The sequence below is a fragment of the Mesocricetus auratus genome, unplaced genomic scaffold (genome assembly GCF_017639785.1).
Source record: "Mesocricetus auratus isolate SY011 unplaced genomic scaffold, BCM_Maur_2.0 Super-Scaffold_100008, whole genome shotgun sequence".
In the NCBI taxonomy this organism is placed as follows: domain Eukaryota; kingdom Metazoa; phylum Chordata; class Mammalia; order Rodentia; family Cricetidae; genus Mesocricetus; species Mesocricetus auratus.
The window spans coordinates 67,394,961-67,410,429 of NW_024429192.1; the positions used below are offsets into that span (position 1 = coordinate 67,394,961).

General features: G+C 47.3%; 1 protein-coding gene and 2 long non-coding RNA genes across 3 annotated transcripts; 2 read left to right on the top strand and 1 right to left on the bottom strand.

Moving 5' to 3' along the window:
* Positions 1-268: 268 nt before the first annotated feature.
* Positions 269-7,876, top strand: LOC121141991. The gene is made up of 3 exons (XR_005878998.1): positions 269-454; positions 7,284-7,407; positions 7,705-7,876. It is a non-coding gene; the product is annotated as an uncharacterized LOC121141991 (long non-coding RNA).
* On the bottom strand, positions 5,102-11,866 carry Ahsg (alpha 2-HS glycoprotein). The gene is made up of 7 exons (XM_013114606.3): positions 11,464-11,866; positions 9,845-9,955; positions 9,448-9,532; positions 8,966-9,129; positions 7,746-7,847; positions 6,431-6,514; positions 5,102-5,833 (listed from the first exon to the last, which is right to left on the bottom strand). The coding sequence occupies exons 1-7, from the start codon at positions 11,674-11,676 to the stop codon at positions 5,486-5,488; spliced, it is 1,107 nt and encodes a 368-aa protein (XP_012970060.2). The 5' UTR covers positions 11,677-11,866; the 3' UTR covers positions 5,102-5,485.
* Positions 9,102-14,952, top strand: LOC110341160. Its single transcript, XR_002383037.2, has 2 exons — positions 9,102-9,603; positions 14,733-14,952. It is a non-coding gene; the product is annotated as an uncharacterized LOC110341160 (long non-coding RNA).
* The last annotated feature ends 517 nt before the right edge of the window (positions 14,953-15,469 follow it).

Here is a 15,469-nt window from a genome sequence, read left to right on the forward strand (position 1 = left end):
GATGAAAATTACCGAGTGTCAGATAAAGTTACAAAACTGCAAAGGAAGGGAGGAAGGGAAGATGGAAGGAAGAAAGGAAGGAAGGAAGGGATAAGTCTCTGATAATGTACTCCTCAGAGCAATTGCTGCTGCTGCTACAGGATAATTAGGGAAGGCGCAGGTGGAGGGATTAACCTGAGGCAGGTGATACCTAGAGCTGCAAAGAAGCTGAGAATGAGTGATTTGCAAATAAACCAGAGGGGGTTCTTAGCTGATAACACTTCATTTTGCAACAGAGATATTCATCTGTTGAGGGTTGAGACAGACGTGTGATCAGGGACTTGAGAGGGTTAAACATAGGTTAGCCATTGGAGGAGCTGGGGCAGTCACACAGCAATGAAGAGAAGGTTAGAGGCCTTCCTGTATCCCCATCTAAGGACATCGAGCAACGTGTGACAGTGCATCAAGACCAGAGGTGGGAAAACCCTTCTGCGAGACCCTCAGGCTGGAGGCATGGAGGAGAGAAAGTACCGGAAAGGTTGAGGCCTGAAGAGGATGCTTGTGGGTGCTATTAAATAATTGATGGGAACTGGAGCCCACAGACAAGGCAGTGAAACCAGGAGTTGCCTAATATATTGGATAATGTGGGGACAGAGGGGTTGGCACTCACAGTGAGGGTGAAACCAGGTTGAGCTGATAAAAACTAATTGGGAATGGACACAAGGTGGTGGGAAAAAAAGAAAAGTGAAGTCTGAGTGAGGCGGGGCAACCTTTGTTACCAGGATGAAGACATCTGCTCTGTGGGCGGGGGGGGGGGGCCTGGGAACAGAGGGGGCAGAGATGAGGCAGAGGAGACAAGGGGGTGGCAGGGCGTTGCAGGGGGCTGGGTAGGGAAGGAGAGTAGCCAAGGCTGTTGGCAAACGCAGAAGGGTCCCCGAGGGTCAGGGTAAGTGAAGTGAGGATGAGAATGGGAGCTATCTTAGTTAGGGTTTCCATTGCTGTGAAGAGACACCATGAGCGTGGAAGCTCGTAAAGAAAACATTTAACTGGGGTGGGTTGCTTACAGTTTCAGAGGTTCAGTCCATTATCGTCTTCACTGTGAGCATGATGGAGTGCAGACAGACATGGTACTGGAGTAGCTGAGAGTCCTACGTCTTGCTGGCAACAGGAAGTCACACCGAGGGAAGCTTGAGCAACAGAGATCTCAAAGCCCACCCCCATGGTGACACACTTCCTCCAACAAGGCCACACCTCCTAATAGTGCCACTCCCGTTGGGCACCATTTTCTTTCAAGCCACCACAGTAGCCTAATGTCAATATGTGAGAACATTTCCTAGTAGACCCTTCTGATCCTTATGGAGGATATACAGGCTGTTTCCCCCTTCACAAGGTGGAGGGAGAAGAGTGTCATTTTATTGTGGCTTATTTCAGCAATTAAACACTTGGAAGCTTTCTAAGTATAAGACCATGTCTTTGAAGAACAAGGAAAAAAATAATAGGAAGATGAATTAAAATGGGCCAGATGCTGCATGTACACTCAGAAAAACAAAACAGGTCTGCAGGGATTCTGTGCCATAAAACAGGTCTAGAAAAAGGGAGTTTGTAAGATGGCATAGGACAGTGGTTCTCAACCTTCCTGGTGCTGCCACCCTTTAATACAGTTCCTCATGTTGTGGTGACACCCAACCATGAAATTATTTTCCTTGCTACTTCATAGCTGCAATTTTGCTACTGTTGGGAATTGTAATGTAAATATTTGATATGTAGGATATCTGATATGTGACCTTTGTGGAAGGGCCATTCCATCCCCAAAAGGGTCTTGACCCACAGGTTAAGAACCACAGGTATTTAAGTGAATGCTGCTGGTGAATGGGGCAGGATAAGGAGCATAGGTTTTATTCATACATTAAACGTTGCCCATTACGTAGCCATCAATAAAAATTATTTTTGCTTGTTTTCAGCACTGAGCCTAGAACTCAGAGACTTGCTCAAGTTGGCAATTCTTCCATTGCTCTGTTACATTCCTGGCTCTAAAATACTTGAATTCACATTGCTAATATATGTATAACTATTACCTAATTATATAATTGCTAATCAACAATTTATATGCGTTACAGCTTGGTCCTGTATCTCTCAAAGGTGCTAAAGGCCAGGTCACCAGCTGGTAGTGCTATTAGCAGACAGTGACATCTATTTAGAGCAGAGGTTCCCAACCTGTGGGTCATGACCCTGGGAGGGTCAATGGATCCTTTGACAGAGGTTGCCTAAGACCATCGGAAAACACAGGTATTTATGTTATGATTCCTAACAGTAGCAAAATTACAGTTATGAAGTAGCAATGAAAAAATTTCATGGTTTGGGGTCTCCACTGTTGTGAGATACATTGATTGCACTCTGACACACCCAAGACTGCCAAGAAAAGTTTACCTTACATCAGAGGGTGGAGCTAGCTACTACTTGACGAAATTGACCATAGAGGTTTTGTAGAGAGACACAGGAAGTAGTAGGGAGGGGCTTAGAGAGATGCTTAGCCCTTTGGTTGGAGGAAGGAGAGAGAGAGGAGGTGACTGGTTGCTTCTCTGCCACTTCTCTGATGAACCAGGTTCTTACCCCAATATCTGACTCCCGAGTTTCTATTGATAAAGAATAATTAGATAAATGCATCACACTACAGCATGAGGGACTGTATTAAAGGCTCACAGCATTAGGAAGTTTGCTAATGACTGATTTAGAGGAAGCAGGTGTTGTAATTGCAGCTTTCCTGTCCTGATAACCAAGTCCCAAATAACCATAGAGTCTTAATATTGATTATAAATGCTCAGCTGATAGCTCAGACTTGTTACTAGTTAACTCTGACATATAAATTAGCCCATATTTGTTATCTGTGCTTTGCCATATGGCTCGGTCCCTTTTCTCAGGACAGCATGCCCTGCATCTCTGGCGACTCCCAAGACTCTGCCCTCCTCCTTCCCAGAATTCTCTCTGTGTCAGGCTGTCTTGTTCAATCTCTTACTGCCCAGCTATTGGCCAGTCAGCTTTTTATTAACAAGGAGAGCAAGGCATATTTACAGCATACGAAGATTGTTCTACAGAAAGGTGTCTGTGAGGGGCACCTCTTGTCTCTGGTGGGATCAGCTTTCCCTTCCTTGTCACTCCTGTCTTCTGACCCTCTGATCTCTCCCTCACTGTTGACCGTCCTTAGCACCTAGCTTGTATATCTGCCCTCAACTCCCACACTGTCTATTCGTGTGAGTTTAGCACCCCACATAGCACACCCTAACTTTTGCCTTGTTTGACTGTCTGCACTTGGGGAGCAAGCACATGAGACTGCCCTAGTCTCTGACCACCAGCGAGCAGCATTCCTCCATGACCTCTGCTTCAGTTCCCACCTGCAGGTTCCTACCTTGAGTTCTTGTCTTGGCTTTCCTCAATGACTGATCAGGATTTTATCTGTGTATGACTAATAGTCATGAGAGAGGACAAACTTACCAGAAGGACAGCACAGCTTTAAGAGGAAATCAAGAACTCAGCCTTCTGAAACCACCAAATTCTAAGCAAAGAAAAAGAAAGGAGAGAAAGAAAAGGATGGATGGATGGATGGATAGATGGATGGATGGATGGATAGATGGAGAGAGGGAGGGAGGTATCAGGAAGTCTCCATGTATACATTCATAGAACCTCCTTGTCTTCACACTTTGAGGCACCTATTTACAAAGAGAAGGGAGGCAAGCTGTGTGGTCCAGTTCCCGCAGGTCTGTCTGACCACTAACGGCACCTATTTACAAAGAGAAGGGAGGCAAGCTGTGTGGTCCAGTTCCCGCAGGTCTGTCTGACCACTAACGGCACCTTGAAACTCATGAGGTAATTATATAGGTCAGCTAGACAGTAAAACTTTGAGAAGAGAGAATTTGAACTAAGTGAAATGGAATGAACCAGTGTTCCCTACCACAGCCATGGGTCCCACTACCCACCCCAGCTTGTAAAGGCACAGTTCCATACCTTGTCATTTTTTTCATACTGTCACATCAAATCCAACAGCAGAATCTGGGTCTTTGACCTCCAAATTTGTATCATGTCTGCTGTCCACCCCTTGAGACCAGTCATGTTGATCTTTTCCCTAGAAGCGTCTAGTCATGTGGCTTCAACCTACTTTCCATCAAGCAACTTTATAGGTGTTGTTGGTACTCAGTTAATGACTAGACATTGATTAATCATTGTTAGGGCTGCTTTGAACTTGACAGAATTTTGGCCAGCATTGGCATCTGACCTCTAAACATCAGTGGCTTCCCAAGGAAATGCTTCCACTCCCAAGCGACTCTCAGGGGGTGTGGTGTGGTTCTGCTTCACTGTACTCCATCCCATGCCCACGCTGAGAGCTATGGTGTCTAAGTGATTTTTTAGTTCAAATTTATTATACTTTATGTGTATGGGTGCTTTTCTGCATATATGCATGGATGCCATGTGTGCCTGGTACCCGCAGAAGCTAGAAGAGGGTATTGGGTCTCTTGGAACTGCAGACCAGTGCTGGGAAATGAACCCAGATCCTTTGCAGACCAGCAAGTGCCTGTAACTGCTAAGCCATCTCTCCAGATACCCCCAACATTTTAATGCAAATTCAACTACATCACCCCCCACCATTTAAAACCATTAGTGTTTTCCCTTTGAACTAATACCCCACATTCCTCCTGGGGATATCAGGGCTACTTGTGGCTTGGTTCTTGTCACTTCAGCCTCTTCTCTCTTCTTCAGCCCATTCTCTCTCTTGTTCTTAACCACACCAGTCTATGGCCTGTCACTGAGCCCCTGTGCCTGCTATTCTGCCCCAGAATGCTCCTCCCTTTCATGTCTTGGCTAGTCTTCCATCCAGGAAAGTTGGGTAGATGCAAGGCTGTTGGTGGCCATGTTGAAGGGAGTAGAGGCAAGGAGACAGAGAGAGGCATTGCTACTAGGTAGGATAAGACTTGATGACATCTTTTGAACTCCTGGATGCCGCTGTTTGTTAGGCAAGAGCAACACAATGCATATTATTCTCCTTTTTGCTTAATTTGGGCTGCACACACACTGGTGTGTTTGTTGGACTGACAGACCATACACAAGGAGACTGGAAGGAAGTAGACCATGATCATGACCACATTTTGCCTCAGAACCTTCTTATTTAAGAAAGGCCCTCCAGGCACTTTTATTTATGGGTAGATATAAGACTGGCAAGAGCACCTTTCAAAGTCACAGTTGCGACCGTTTTTTATGAGGTCAGTAAGAAGGCAGAGAAACAATGGCAGTAGTTTGTCATAAAAACAGTGGAAGTGCTGTCTCTGGCTTTGTGCCTTTCCTCAAATATGGCCATCCCTTGTCTGTCCCTGTTCTCTGGGGAATGAGGAGAACTGGAATTCAAGCTGTGAGGTGGTACTTGTTTGGTCAGTGGACATGCTCCCCAGCTTCATGCCCAGTCTTGGACAAAATGGCGGCTATGTCCTCTCTGCCAAAACTTTACTTCATCGAGTCTAGCCTAGATCTTGAAGTGTCTTACCCTGCCTGGGCACAGGGGGACCACTGGGCTGGCAGCCCCTGTAGAGCCAGGCTGGACCACCTTAGGTGGGCCAACAACTTCTCCTGAGGCTGACTCCACTGAGGCCACGGGCGAGAAGGCATGGCGCAGGTCATGGTGGGTTCGGTGGGCTGGAGGTCCTGGAGGAACCGCCACCACCATGGGTCCTACCACCAAAGATGCAGGTGAGTCAGCCTGTGGGCCTGCAGGTGCAGCTTGGTCCACTGCAGGTGCAGCTTGGTCCACTGCAGGTGCAGCTTGGTCTACTGCAGGTGCAGGTCCTGCTGTGTTGACACTGGCTGGCTGGGGCTGTAGGGGCACAGGGAGAGAGAGAGATCCATGTTCTTATGCAAGATTGTTTCCTCCTCCCAGACAGGGTTCCCCGTGAGTCTGTGCTGTACCCAGCTCTATTTCCTCAAAGTAATGATTGATAGTTGGGAAGAATATAGTTAAAAAGAACTGGTAAAATACTCAGGACCCTCACAGGAAGAGGTTACTGGTCTCTGGGGCTCCACTCTTACTAGTATTAACACAGTTCCAGTAGACTTCCACAAACACAGTCCCTTTTACAAGCACCCCACCCATAGAAAACCTTTGCCATGAGTACCTGGGAGCTATCAGGCAGAGCAGCCCACTTGGTCTCTGTAACTAGGAAAAGCACTTCCACCTTTTACAAACAACAAGGTGGCTTTGCCAACTACACATAAGGACTGTTCTCCCCTGTAGCCACCAGAGCATGAGAGGGAAAGACCCGGCTGGCACATCCTTCACCCAGCTGGTGAGTCCACATCCTGTAGTGTTACATCCCACTTCGAGGCTTAGGACAGGACAGCAAATGTTCCATTATTGCTAATCCCCTGCAGAAGTGGGAAGGGGTCACTGTCTGAAAAAGATCCGTGAAATTACCTGCTTTTGGAAAACTTTGCAGGCCACTGAAACCTCTTCCCCACCAAGCTTGTGGACAAGATTCGCCTTGCAGAAGCCATATTGCTGTTTCCAGGAAGAAAGGGGTTATTTTAAATGTTATAAAGATGCTTCTCCCCGGTAAATTGCAGTATAATATATCAAAGCAAAGAAACTTCTAATTCTTTTCTTTTAAATTTACTCCTTTTAAGTTGATAATTTCTAGGCAACTATCTCTTGAAAAGTCACACGCATGTCCTAAGTAATGAAAGTCAGCCCCTTCTCTCTCTCTCTCCTCTCTCCATTTATATACCCACTTAAATCTTTCTTTAAAAATCTTACATCAACCCTAAGTTTGCTTCAAATGAAACTTTTGGTTTTTGCTTATGGAACACATGGAATTCAATTCTACAAATACCACTGAACACACAGAAACACTATGAGAAGGAGAACACGTCCCTGGCACCCCTGAGATGGTGGTGACACAGGGAGAGCTACTGCTAACACAGGTTGGTTTTTTTTTTATTAAGTAAACCCTGTTAAATACAACTTAAACTATGACTCGAGGTCATTGTGAAAATGACTTTGGTACCCTGTGTCTTCCAATTACTCTGGGGATGTTTTACTCACATCTGTCATCATCCCACACATTGCTCAGTGACTCACTCTCATCCAACACTGGGATCCTTCCTCCGTGTTCCATTAGTTACCGATGACACGTCATCTTTACAGGTGTATTTTGACACTTTTGACACTCTCTTGAAGCTAAACCTCCACAAATGGATATGACTGGTTTAAAGACTCAGGGCTTCCAAGTGTCCAAAGCACATCTAAAAATCTACTTCTCACTCCCCAGCAGCCACACGCAGCAGACTGGCTTCATGCGCTTCTCAGAGGGGAGACAGTTTGGTGACTACACTTAAAGGGGAAAGTGAGGCACCAGAGAAAGTTCTGGCATGACCCAACCCCATAGCAAGTGGGTAAGTGGACATTAAAAAAATTTGATTTATTTTTAAGTGTGTGTGTGTGTGCATGCATGCATGTGTGCAGGGGCCTGCAAAGGCCAGAGGTGTCAAAGTGGTGAGATGCCTGAGGGGGGTGGGGTGGAGGGGTGTTGGGAATTGACCGTGGGCCCTCTGGATGAACAGAAGTATGTGCCCTTAACTGCTGAGCCATTTCTCCAGCTTCACGAGTGGGCATTTTGCACTTTGTTTTTAAACTTTCTTCCTTCAACCTCGAGATGTAAACTGCAAAGAGCTGCTTTGTTCCATGGCCAGGTTGTCCCGGCAGCAGGAGCCCCAGGGTCTGGCCCACTCACCTTTTCTGCCAGCAGGTTACATTTGGCTGGATCTGTGACCTCCTGAGCAGTACAGTCAGTAGCAGCTACCACGAACTCCACCAAAGTAGAGACCGGGAGAGGCTGACAATAAAAATGAAAACACACATGAGGCAAGATGATCTGGAATTGAGGGAGGCAAGAAGAGGTTGGAGGGAGGTATGGGGGAGAAGGGAGGGAAGAAAGAGGGGAGAAGGGAGGGTGGGGGAGGGGAGAGAGGGAAGGCTGTGGTCTGGCATAGCTTAAGAGAACACAAATCACATGGTGTGTGTAGCCCTAGGCAGTTGAAGGGGTTGTGCGCTGAAGAGTTTGGGCTGTGGAGGCAGGAACTGAGTCTTCTCAAAGAATTGGCAAGTGTCCGTCACTCAGGGCAGAGGTTAAGTTTTCAGAGAGGAAACAGGAAGTCAAAAGGCCAACTTTAGGCAGGCAGGGATGGGAACCCAGCATCTCCTGGCCCTCAGCCATTGGAACCCAATGCTTGGGTCATTCCGGGATGCAACGGGGAGTAAAGAGATGGCCCCACACCAGTTTCATACAGCAGTCAAGAGAGAAACAAACTAGATGAAAGAATGGAAGTCATTGCTCGTTGCGTCCTTCCTCGGAATGCTTGGAGTCTTGCAAGTGCAGCACATCTGCTGCTTGGTGTAATACGGGATGGGTATTCTCCAGGAATTAGAGAATATTAATGTATTTGTAAGTATGTCCTGGCTGACTTCCAGATTGTCAGGTTGCTTACATCACAGTTCTGCTGCACGTAAATAGTTAAACCTTTGTTGCCAAATTAGATGGTCCACTCCCAACCCCAACTTTCAAGTCTCTGGACTTGAAAGGCCGATTAGGAACCTTCCACTAAATGCCTGTCAGTATGAGTAGGCCCATTCCTTTTCATCCGTGTTGATTCCCAGACCGCAGTGGATGTTACTGGTCGAGTGGTGAATGTGTGGCCCCCAGTGAATTTACTGTGTCTGAACAGAGAGCCCTGGTGTTAGGTGGAGGCAGGGAAGCTGCTCCTTGTGGCTGACTTATGCTGAAGTGACTCAGCTTGGGACAGTGTTGCTGAGAGTTTGGGGTTCCTCACAGTCCTAGAAGCCCCCTTGCCAGCCTTTTCAACCCATGCCCCCTTGTCTTCTGGTTGTCATCCCCAAACATTCCCCAGGGGCCACCAATTGCCCAAATCTACCAAAAGAGTCTCAGGTTTTTACCACATTTTGTGCTCGGGAAATCTCCACCAGTTTAAAATAGGTTCCGTTATTCTGTGCGTTGAAGGCATCCAGGGCAGCTTTGACGGTGTGCACCACATTGGTGTCATTGAAAGGAGTCAGGAGTCCGCATGTTGGGCACACCTTCCGCACGTCCTCTGCAGAGTCTGGACAGAAAGACAATGGGGTCTTAACTGCAGTTCACCAAGGTTCTCACCACTGCTTGCTTACTTAGAAAGGGCTGCACATGCTTTCAACTGCAACACCTCTTTTCTCTAAACCTTCAAGCTGCTATATGAAGCTTCGGTAAGTCACAGCTATAAGGGACAATGTTCACCCATGGGAACAAGCTCCTTTTAAAAAAAAACGGTGTTAGAATCCCAGGACCCAGAATCCTCGACAATGACTCAAGGACTATTTGAGTTCAAAATTAACGGTTCCTTTCTCGTTCTACAAGGTAGAAATAAGCAGAAGAATCATCTGACCTGGATTGGAATGACACTGGCTGTACAACACAGTGAACTGGCCATCTTGTTCCAGAACATGGAAGTCACAGTCTCCCTCCACCGCCTAGGAAAGAAACCCAGGAGCACTATGACTTGACTCCTCATCTGGGGAGCAGCCTGGCAGGACTCTGGGAGGTAACCTGCCCACGATCACCTTCACCAGTCTTATAATCTGCTTTTAGGGAGGGCTTCAAGAAGAAAGCTTAAGTGTTGCAAAAAATCAGCCTCCCGGAAGGTGTCATCCAATGGCAGTTTTAGAAACTGCGCTCTGGCTAGCCAAGATGGAGTTGGCTGAGGCCGGGCTGCTCTTTGCTGAACCCTGGTGGCCGGGCCCCACCCACCCATTGTAAGGTAGCACCCATAAACTGGTACTCACATGCTCTGTCAGCTGCCTCACAGAACAGTTGGCCAGGGGAGTGGGGTCCAGAACATGGCAGGTGGTCTCCAGTGTGTCTAATTCCAACTCGTACACCACTCCCAAGGGCCGCTGTGGAGATGGAAGGAAGAGGTGAGGAAGTGCCCGCCCATCCAGTGAGTCAGCTAGTGTGAAGCTCTGGTGGCGGTGACTCTGGGAGAAGTGAGAAGAGGCCCCACCGGTCTCAGCCCCCTCATTACTGCACTGTTGTCTCTGTTTTGTCTTCCACTATAGATGGAGCAGGTGAAACGGGGACAGCAGGGTAGAGGGCCTGGGTGTCTGTCCAAGCCACGGTCCGTATTCTCAGCTCTCTTTTACACAGGAGAAGTGGCACCGGGGGCTACGTTTTCATTTTGGAGTTTGTATCTTGCTATGTCTTCTCTATCCCTCCCTCTGCTTCATCCTTTCTTCTCCCTAGTTGTCCACATCCCTCCTCTTCTCCTTTCGGTGTTCTTTTCCTTAGAGGATGCTCTTGGCTTTTCCTATTGTCCATCTTCTTGGGCTTCAGATACACGGTGAGTTCCTGCCTGTCTAGTCTGAGGCTAGGAAACTGCTGTCACTGGTGTGGAAGCAATCTGGGAAACTTGCAGGACCCTGTGAGGTTGTTCATTTTCTCTACCTGCTCGCGTGTTCCTCTTCTCACATTTTGAGAACATCTCAAATTTTGGAACTCAGCCCGGATTAGTTTACCTCTCCCCCCAGCCCTGCCTGAGACCTCAGCATTGCCAGGAATAGAAGCACCGAGTGCAGGGAACACACAGAGCTTCCTGCTGCACGTGGGGGTCCCAAGGAAAGCAGTCCTCAATCTCTACACTTAATGCACAATGCTCTCCCATGGCTCTCTCTGCAATGTGCATACTGCATGTTACTCTGCACAGATCTGCTCATTATGCCTTTCACTGCAGCGCTCTTAAAATTCACCCAGGAAAACCCTAGTTTCAAATCAGCTTGTCCCTGTGTCATACTGGATATAATTCCTCCATCTGGGCATCCTGATGTTTGTTTTATTTTCCCTCCTAAATCACAAGCTTCTTGTGCCTTCCCATCTTTATGTTAAGCTGAGCCGTATGGAATTTCCAACTTTGTATGTCAAAAGCAGCTAAATATTGGAGATTTTATTGTTTCAACATGCTAGTGCCCATAGCATCTGGCCACCACACAGGGCTCGGACGGGAAAAGGGCTTAATGAAAAGATCTATGTTAAAGGGCTGTCACACATAGGCACTGGTCAAAAGCCACGTCCCATTTTTATCAGAGATAAACAGAAGCCAAGAAAGATAAGTGACTTTCAAGTCGGCTAGTAGGAACCCAAGTTTTTCCAGCAAGTCTGACCTTCCACCTGTGGTCTGTGAACTATCCTTGAGTCCTTTCTTCTTCCCACATGGAGCATCCTCTGTGAGATTCGTGACTACAGTACGAATGTGACCTCTCCTGCTCTCCTCTTTCCCTGTCCTGTTTCTGGGAAGAGACCAGTCTTTGCCGCAGTTTTATCGATACCGAGAGATGCTAGCTAGCCTTTGAGGCACTGGGTTGTACCCCAAACACAGATTCTTTCAGCTCAGGCATGCAGGCTCACTTACCCGAAACCACACCTTGACTTTGTCAATCCGATTCAAGAGGTGCCTGAACCCATGAAGAAGATGTTGGTTGAGGTAGTTCACGGCTACCAAGGCTGCTCGCTCCACTTCTGGGTCATCACAAGCCACTTCTTTAAAACCCTGCCCTGTACCATGTGGAGCTGATTGGCAGCCCCAGAGCTGAGCTAAACAAAGGAGCAGGACCAGGGACTTCATGGCTGCTCCAGAACGGCAGAAGATGGGCAGATGTGAGAACTAGCCCAGATAATCAGCTTGGAGAGCTAGACCAACGGAGGGGGAGAGGGCTTTATTTATCTGATAGATTCTGCCGAAGGAATTGCATAAGGGCGTGGGATGATTTTTGTTCTGGTTCCAAATAACCCTGCAAACACCAGCTCTGGAAAAGCAAATAAGGTTAGGACATCAGCCATCCCCAGTAAATCTGCCAAAGTCAATGCGGCTGTGGGGGAAGATGTTCCAAAGTCTGCTTGGAACACAGTGTTAACAGCAGAGAGAGGAGGCAGCCGAGGGATGAAATGGACAATGGCCATCCCAGAGTGCAGTTGGGGTGGCAGCCAAGGGTGGGCCATCTACCCGAATATGAGTAGGCTGTGGCACCCATGAGGGGGCAGGCAATGTGTTATCTGATAAATTGTTATCTCATAAATCTTTTAATGGTGGTTATTGATCCCCTTCTAGAAGAAATAGTGAGCCATGGGAGATGACAGGTCTTGGGTAAGAAGAATGGGCATGAAAGGAATGAGTTCTTATGGTAGGGAGGGGACCTCACCACCAGGCCCTGCAGGGAACAGCACAGGCAGGTCCTGCTTTGTGACTTCAGGTTGGCTGTTTGGCACCAGTAGCACTCCGGTCCCAGCCAGGGCACAAGTGCAGTGTAGTGGAATTCTGGTCTACTACGAGCCCCTCATTTGATACAGCTCAGGGTTGGATCCCAGCATTCCAGGCAAGGGCAGTTATGAACACACTGGTCTGCCATAAGGGCATTTATGAACACACTGGTGTGCCTCAAGGGCATTTTTTTCTGGGTCTCATGTTTTACATGCCAATCCCAGTTCCGTCTCTCTCTCCCCTCCTCCCCTGCCTCCCTTCATGAAAAATCCTGTTTTAATAGACTTTAAATGTCTTCCCAGGCACTCAGGTGCAGAACCAGGAGATGGCCCTGAGTGACAGGCTGGCACTAGAGTATTGGAGGGGCTGTGACTTCAGGGGTGTCCATGCAGCTGGGCATGAAGGCTGCTATTTAATACTCCCCATTCCTCATATGAACATAGAATCTGCATTCCTCTGGGTTTAAAGGAAGAGCTGAGATAAGACCTGGAAGGCTCTCATGGCTGGGATAGAGAGGACCAGGCGCTGGAACTGAGGGAGGCTGTCTTGTCATGGGCCAGACAAAGAGAAGGAACATACTGCTCACAGGCGGAGAGCCCATGTTAAAGATGATGCAAGTTACCTGGCAGGGGGCTCCAGAACAGGCTCTTCCAGAGCAAGCAGAGGTGTATACACCTTTCCACTTCTGACTTACGAGGGACTTGCATAAATTATCCCTCTTCGCTTCGGGCTTCTTCTAACCCCAGTGGGAGACAAGTCACACCAAACAGGATAGGTTTCTATCCAGGGGTCTGAAAGCTGAGTTATGTGAAAGAGGACAGATTAAGTTTCACAAAGGATAGTTCCAAGTCAAAAACTCAACTGAGCTGTGGAGGCTAAAGTCGTGGTTTATATTGTCTGAGCCTGTAACTTACGGAGCACTCCTGGGTTTCCAAATAATCAGTAATGTCCGGATTAAGTATTTACAAGGAAAAGCCTACCCCTCCCAAAGAGCTCCTATGGCATGCCCTTAATGAAGATATCACATAGTTAATGGAAAGTCGACTCTGCTAGATGAGTAGCTAGATGTCTCTGAGCGAATGACCCTGCCCCCAGAGAACCCAGAGTTCCCGTTCGGTCTTCTACATGCCAGCATCCAGTTATGCCAGGACCATTTGTTGAAGATGCTTTCTTTTTTCCATTGTATAATTTTAGCTTCTTTGTCAAGTGTTCCTAGGTGTGTGGGTTAATATCAGGGTTTTCAATTCGATTCCATTGGTCTACCTGTCTATTTTTGTGCCAATACCAAGCTGTTTTCAGGACTACAGCTCTAGACTAGAGCTTGAAGTCAGGGATGGTGATGCCTCCAGATGTTGCTTTATTGAATAAGGTTGTTTTGGCTATCCTGGGTCTTTTGTTTTTCCATACAAAGTTGATTATTGTTCTTTCAAGGTCTGTGAAGAATTATACAGGGGATTTCAATGGGGATTGCGTTAAATCTGCATATAGCTTCCAGTACGATTGCCATTTTTACTATGTTGATCCTACCTATTCAAGAGCATGGGAGATCTTTCCACCTTCTGGTGTCTTCTTTAATTTCTTTCTTAAAGACTCAAAATTCTTGCTATACATATCTTTCACTTGTTTAGTTAGCATTACCCCAAGGTATTTTATGTTGTTTGTGGCTATATTTTAATGACTCTATGTACTTTGCCCCTGAGCACTCATGTCACTATGGGGCAACAGTGTTCTGTTGCCCCATACTAAATACAACGTAGCGTGGTAAAGCTTGCTGAGGGAAACTGGTCCTAAGTCTCAGGATCTAAATTCCTAAGGTGACGGCAGGGTAGTAGGCAGAGCTAATGATGGCACAGACCTCAGGTCAGAAGTTAGGAATGGCATCAGGGCCTCTATGTGTCACAGGGGAGTCATTAGACTAGGCAATATGCTTGAATCATTCCAACACAGAGTTTAGTATTTAAACCAGGCCTGGTGACACAACTCTGTTAATCCTAATCTTAGCTACTAGGGAGGCTGAGGCAGGAGGATCATACATTTAAGGTCAACCTGGCCTGAAAAGTGAGTTAATTGTCACCCTGATCAACTTAATCTCCCCTGATTCTGGGGAAGAAAGGAAGGAGGCTGGGCACACAGTTCAGTGGTAGAGCATTTACTTAGCATGGATAAAATCCTGGGTTCAACCTCTAGTTATAGCAGGGTGAGGAGAGAAGGTGATGAGAGAGGGCGGGGGATGAGAATTCAGTATTCACAGCTGTGCAATGTGACCCAGGACAATATTAACTCCAGGGCCAGAGTTTTCAGAGCTCTGCCAGGAGCCTCAGTATAGAAGGATAGTGCTAGGAGGGGGGTGAAATACCCAAGTGAGGCAGGGGGATGGTTAGAAATACAACTCACAAACTAGAGCATGAATGTGTGCATGCCAGCAAAAGCCGGAAGCCTGATTGGCTGCCATGGAGAAGAAGCCTCAGTGTTGGGAGAATCATGGAGAAGAAGCCTCAGTGTTGGGAGAATCATGGAGAAGAAGCCTCAGTGTTGGGAGAATCATGGATTGGCCACTTGATTCTGCCCTTTATGATTCCTAAAGGGCCAAAGCGCTGTGAAACCAGGCATTAACGTCTAATAAACACACTGTTTTTTCACTCATATGTTCAAAGAACAAAAATTTTTTTGGTGGGGGGGTGTGGGCATCTACTGAGCAACATCTGATCTGCTAGAAACCACAGATTATTGCACAAAACCATCATGCCATGAGTGTATGCATTATCATACACAGTGAGAGTGGGCTTTAGTTCTCTGATATGAAACACCAACTAACAGGGTGCCAGTTAGCCTTTATCCCGGGCTCCATCAGGTGTCTAGGGAAGGTAATTCGGCACCAGTTTCCTCCAGAAGATGCTGCCCAGTTGCCTGAAGAGCCCTTTACATTCAGTGCCAGTGTGCCACAGTTGGATGGCATGGGTCTGACCACAGAGGCAAGGAGTTTAAAGCCAGTGACCTGGCCCCAGCGATCACACTGGTTCTGCAGCTCTACATCCCAAAGAAGGCTGCATGAGGCACGTGACGAGGGCAGCGTCAGGCTGACCTGAGGCAAGGAAAACGTGAAGGTGCCAGGTTTAAGGAGATGCCACCTGGGGTTGCTCCCCTTCACTTCTGAGCTGTA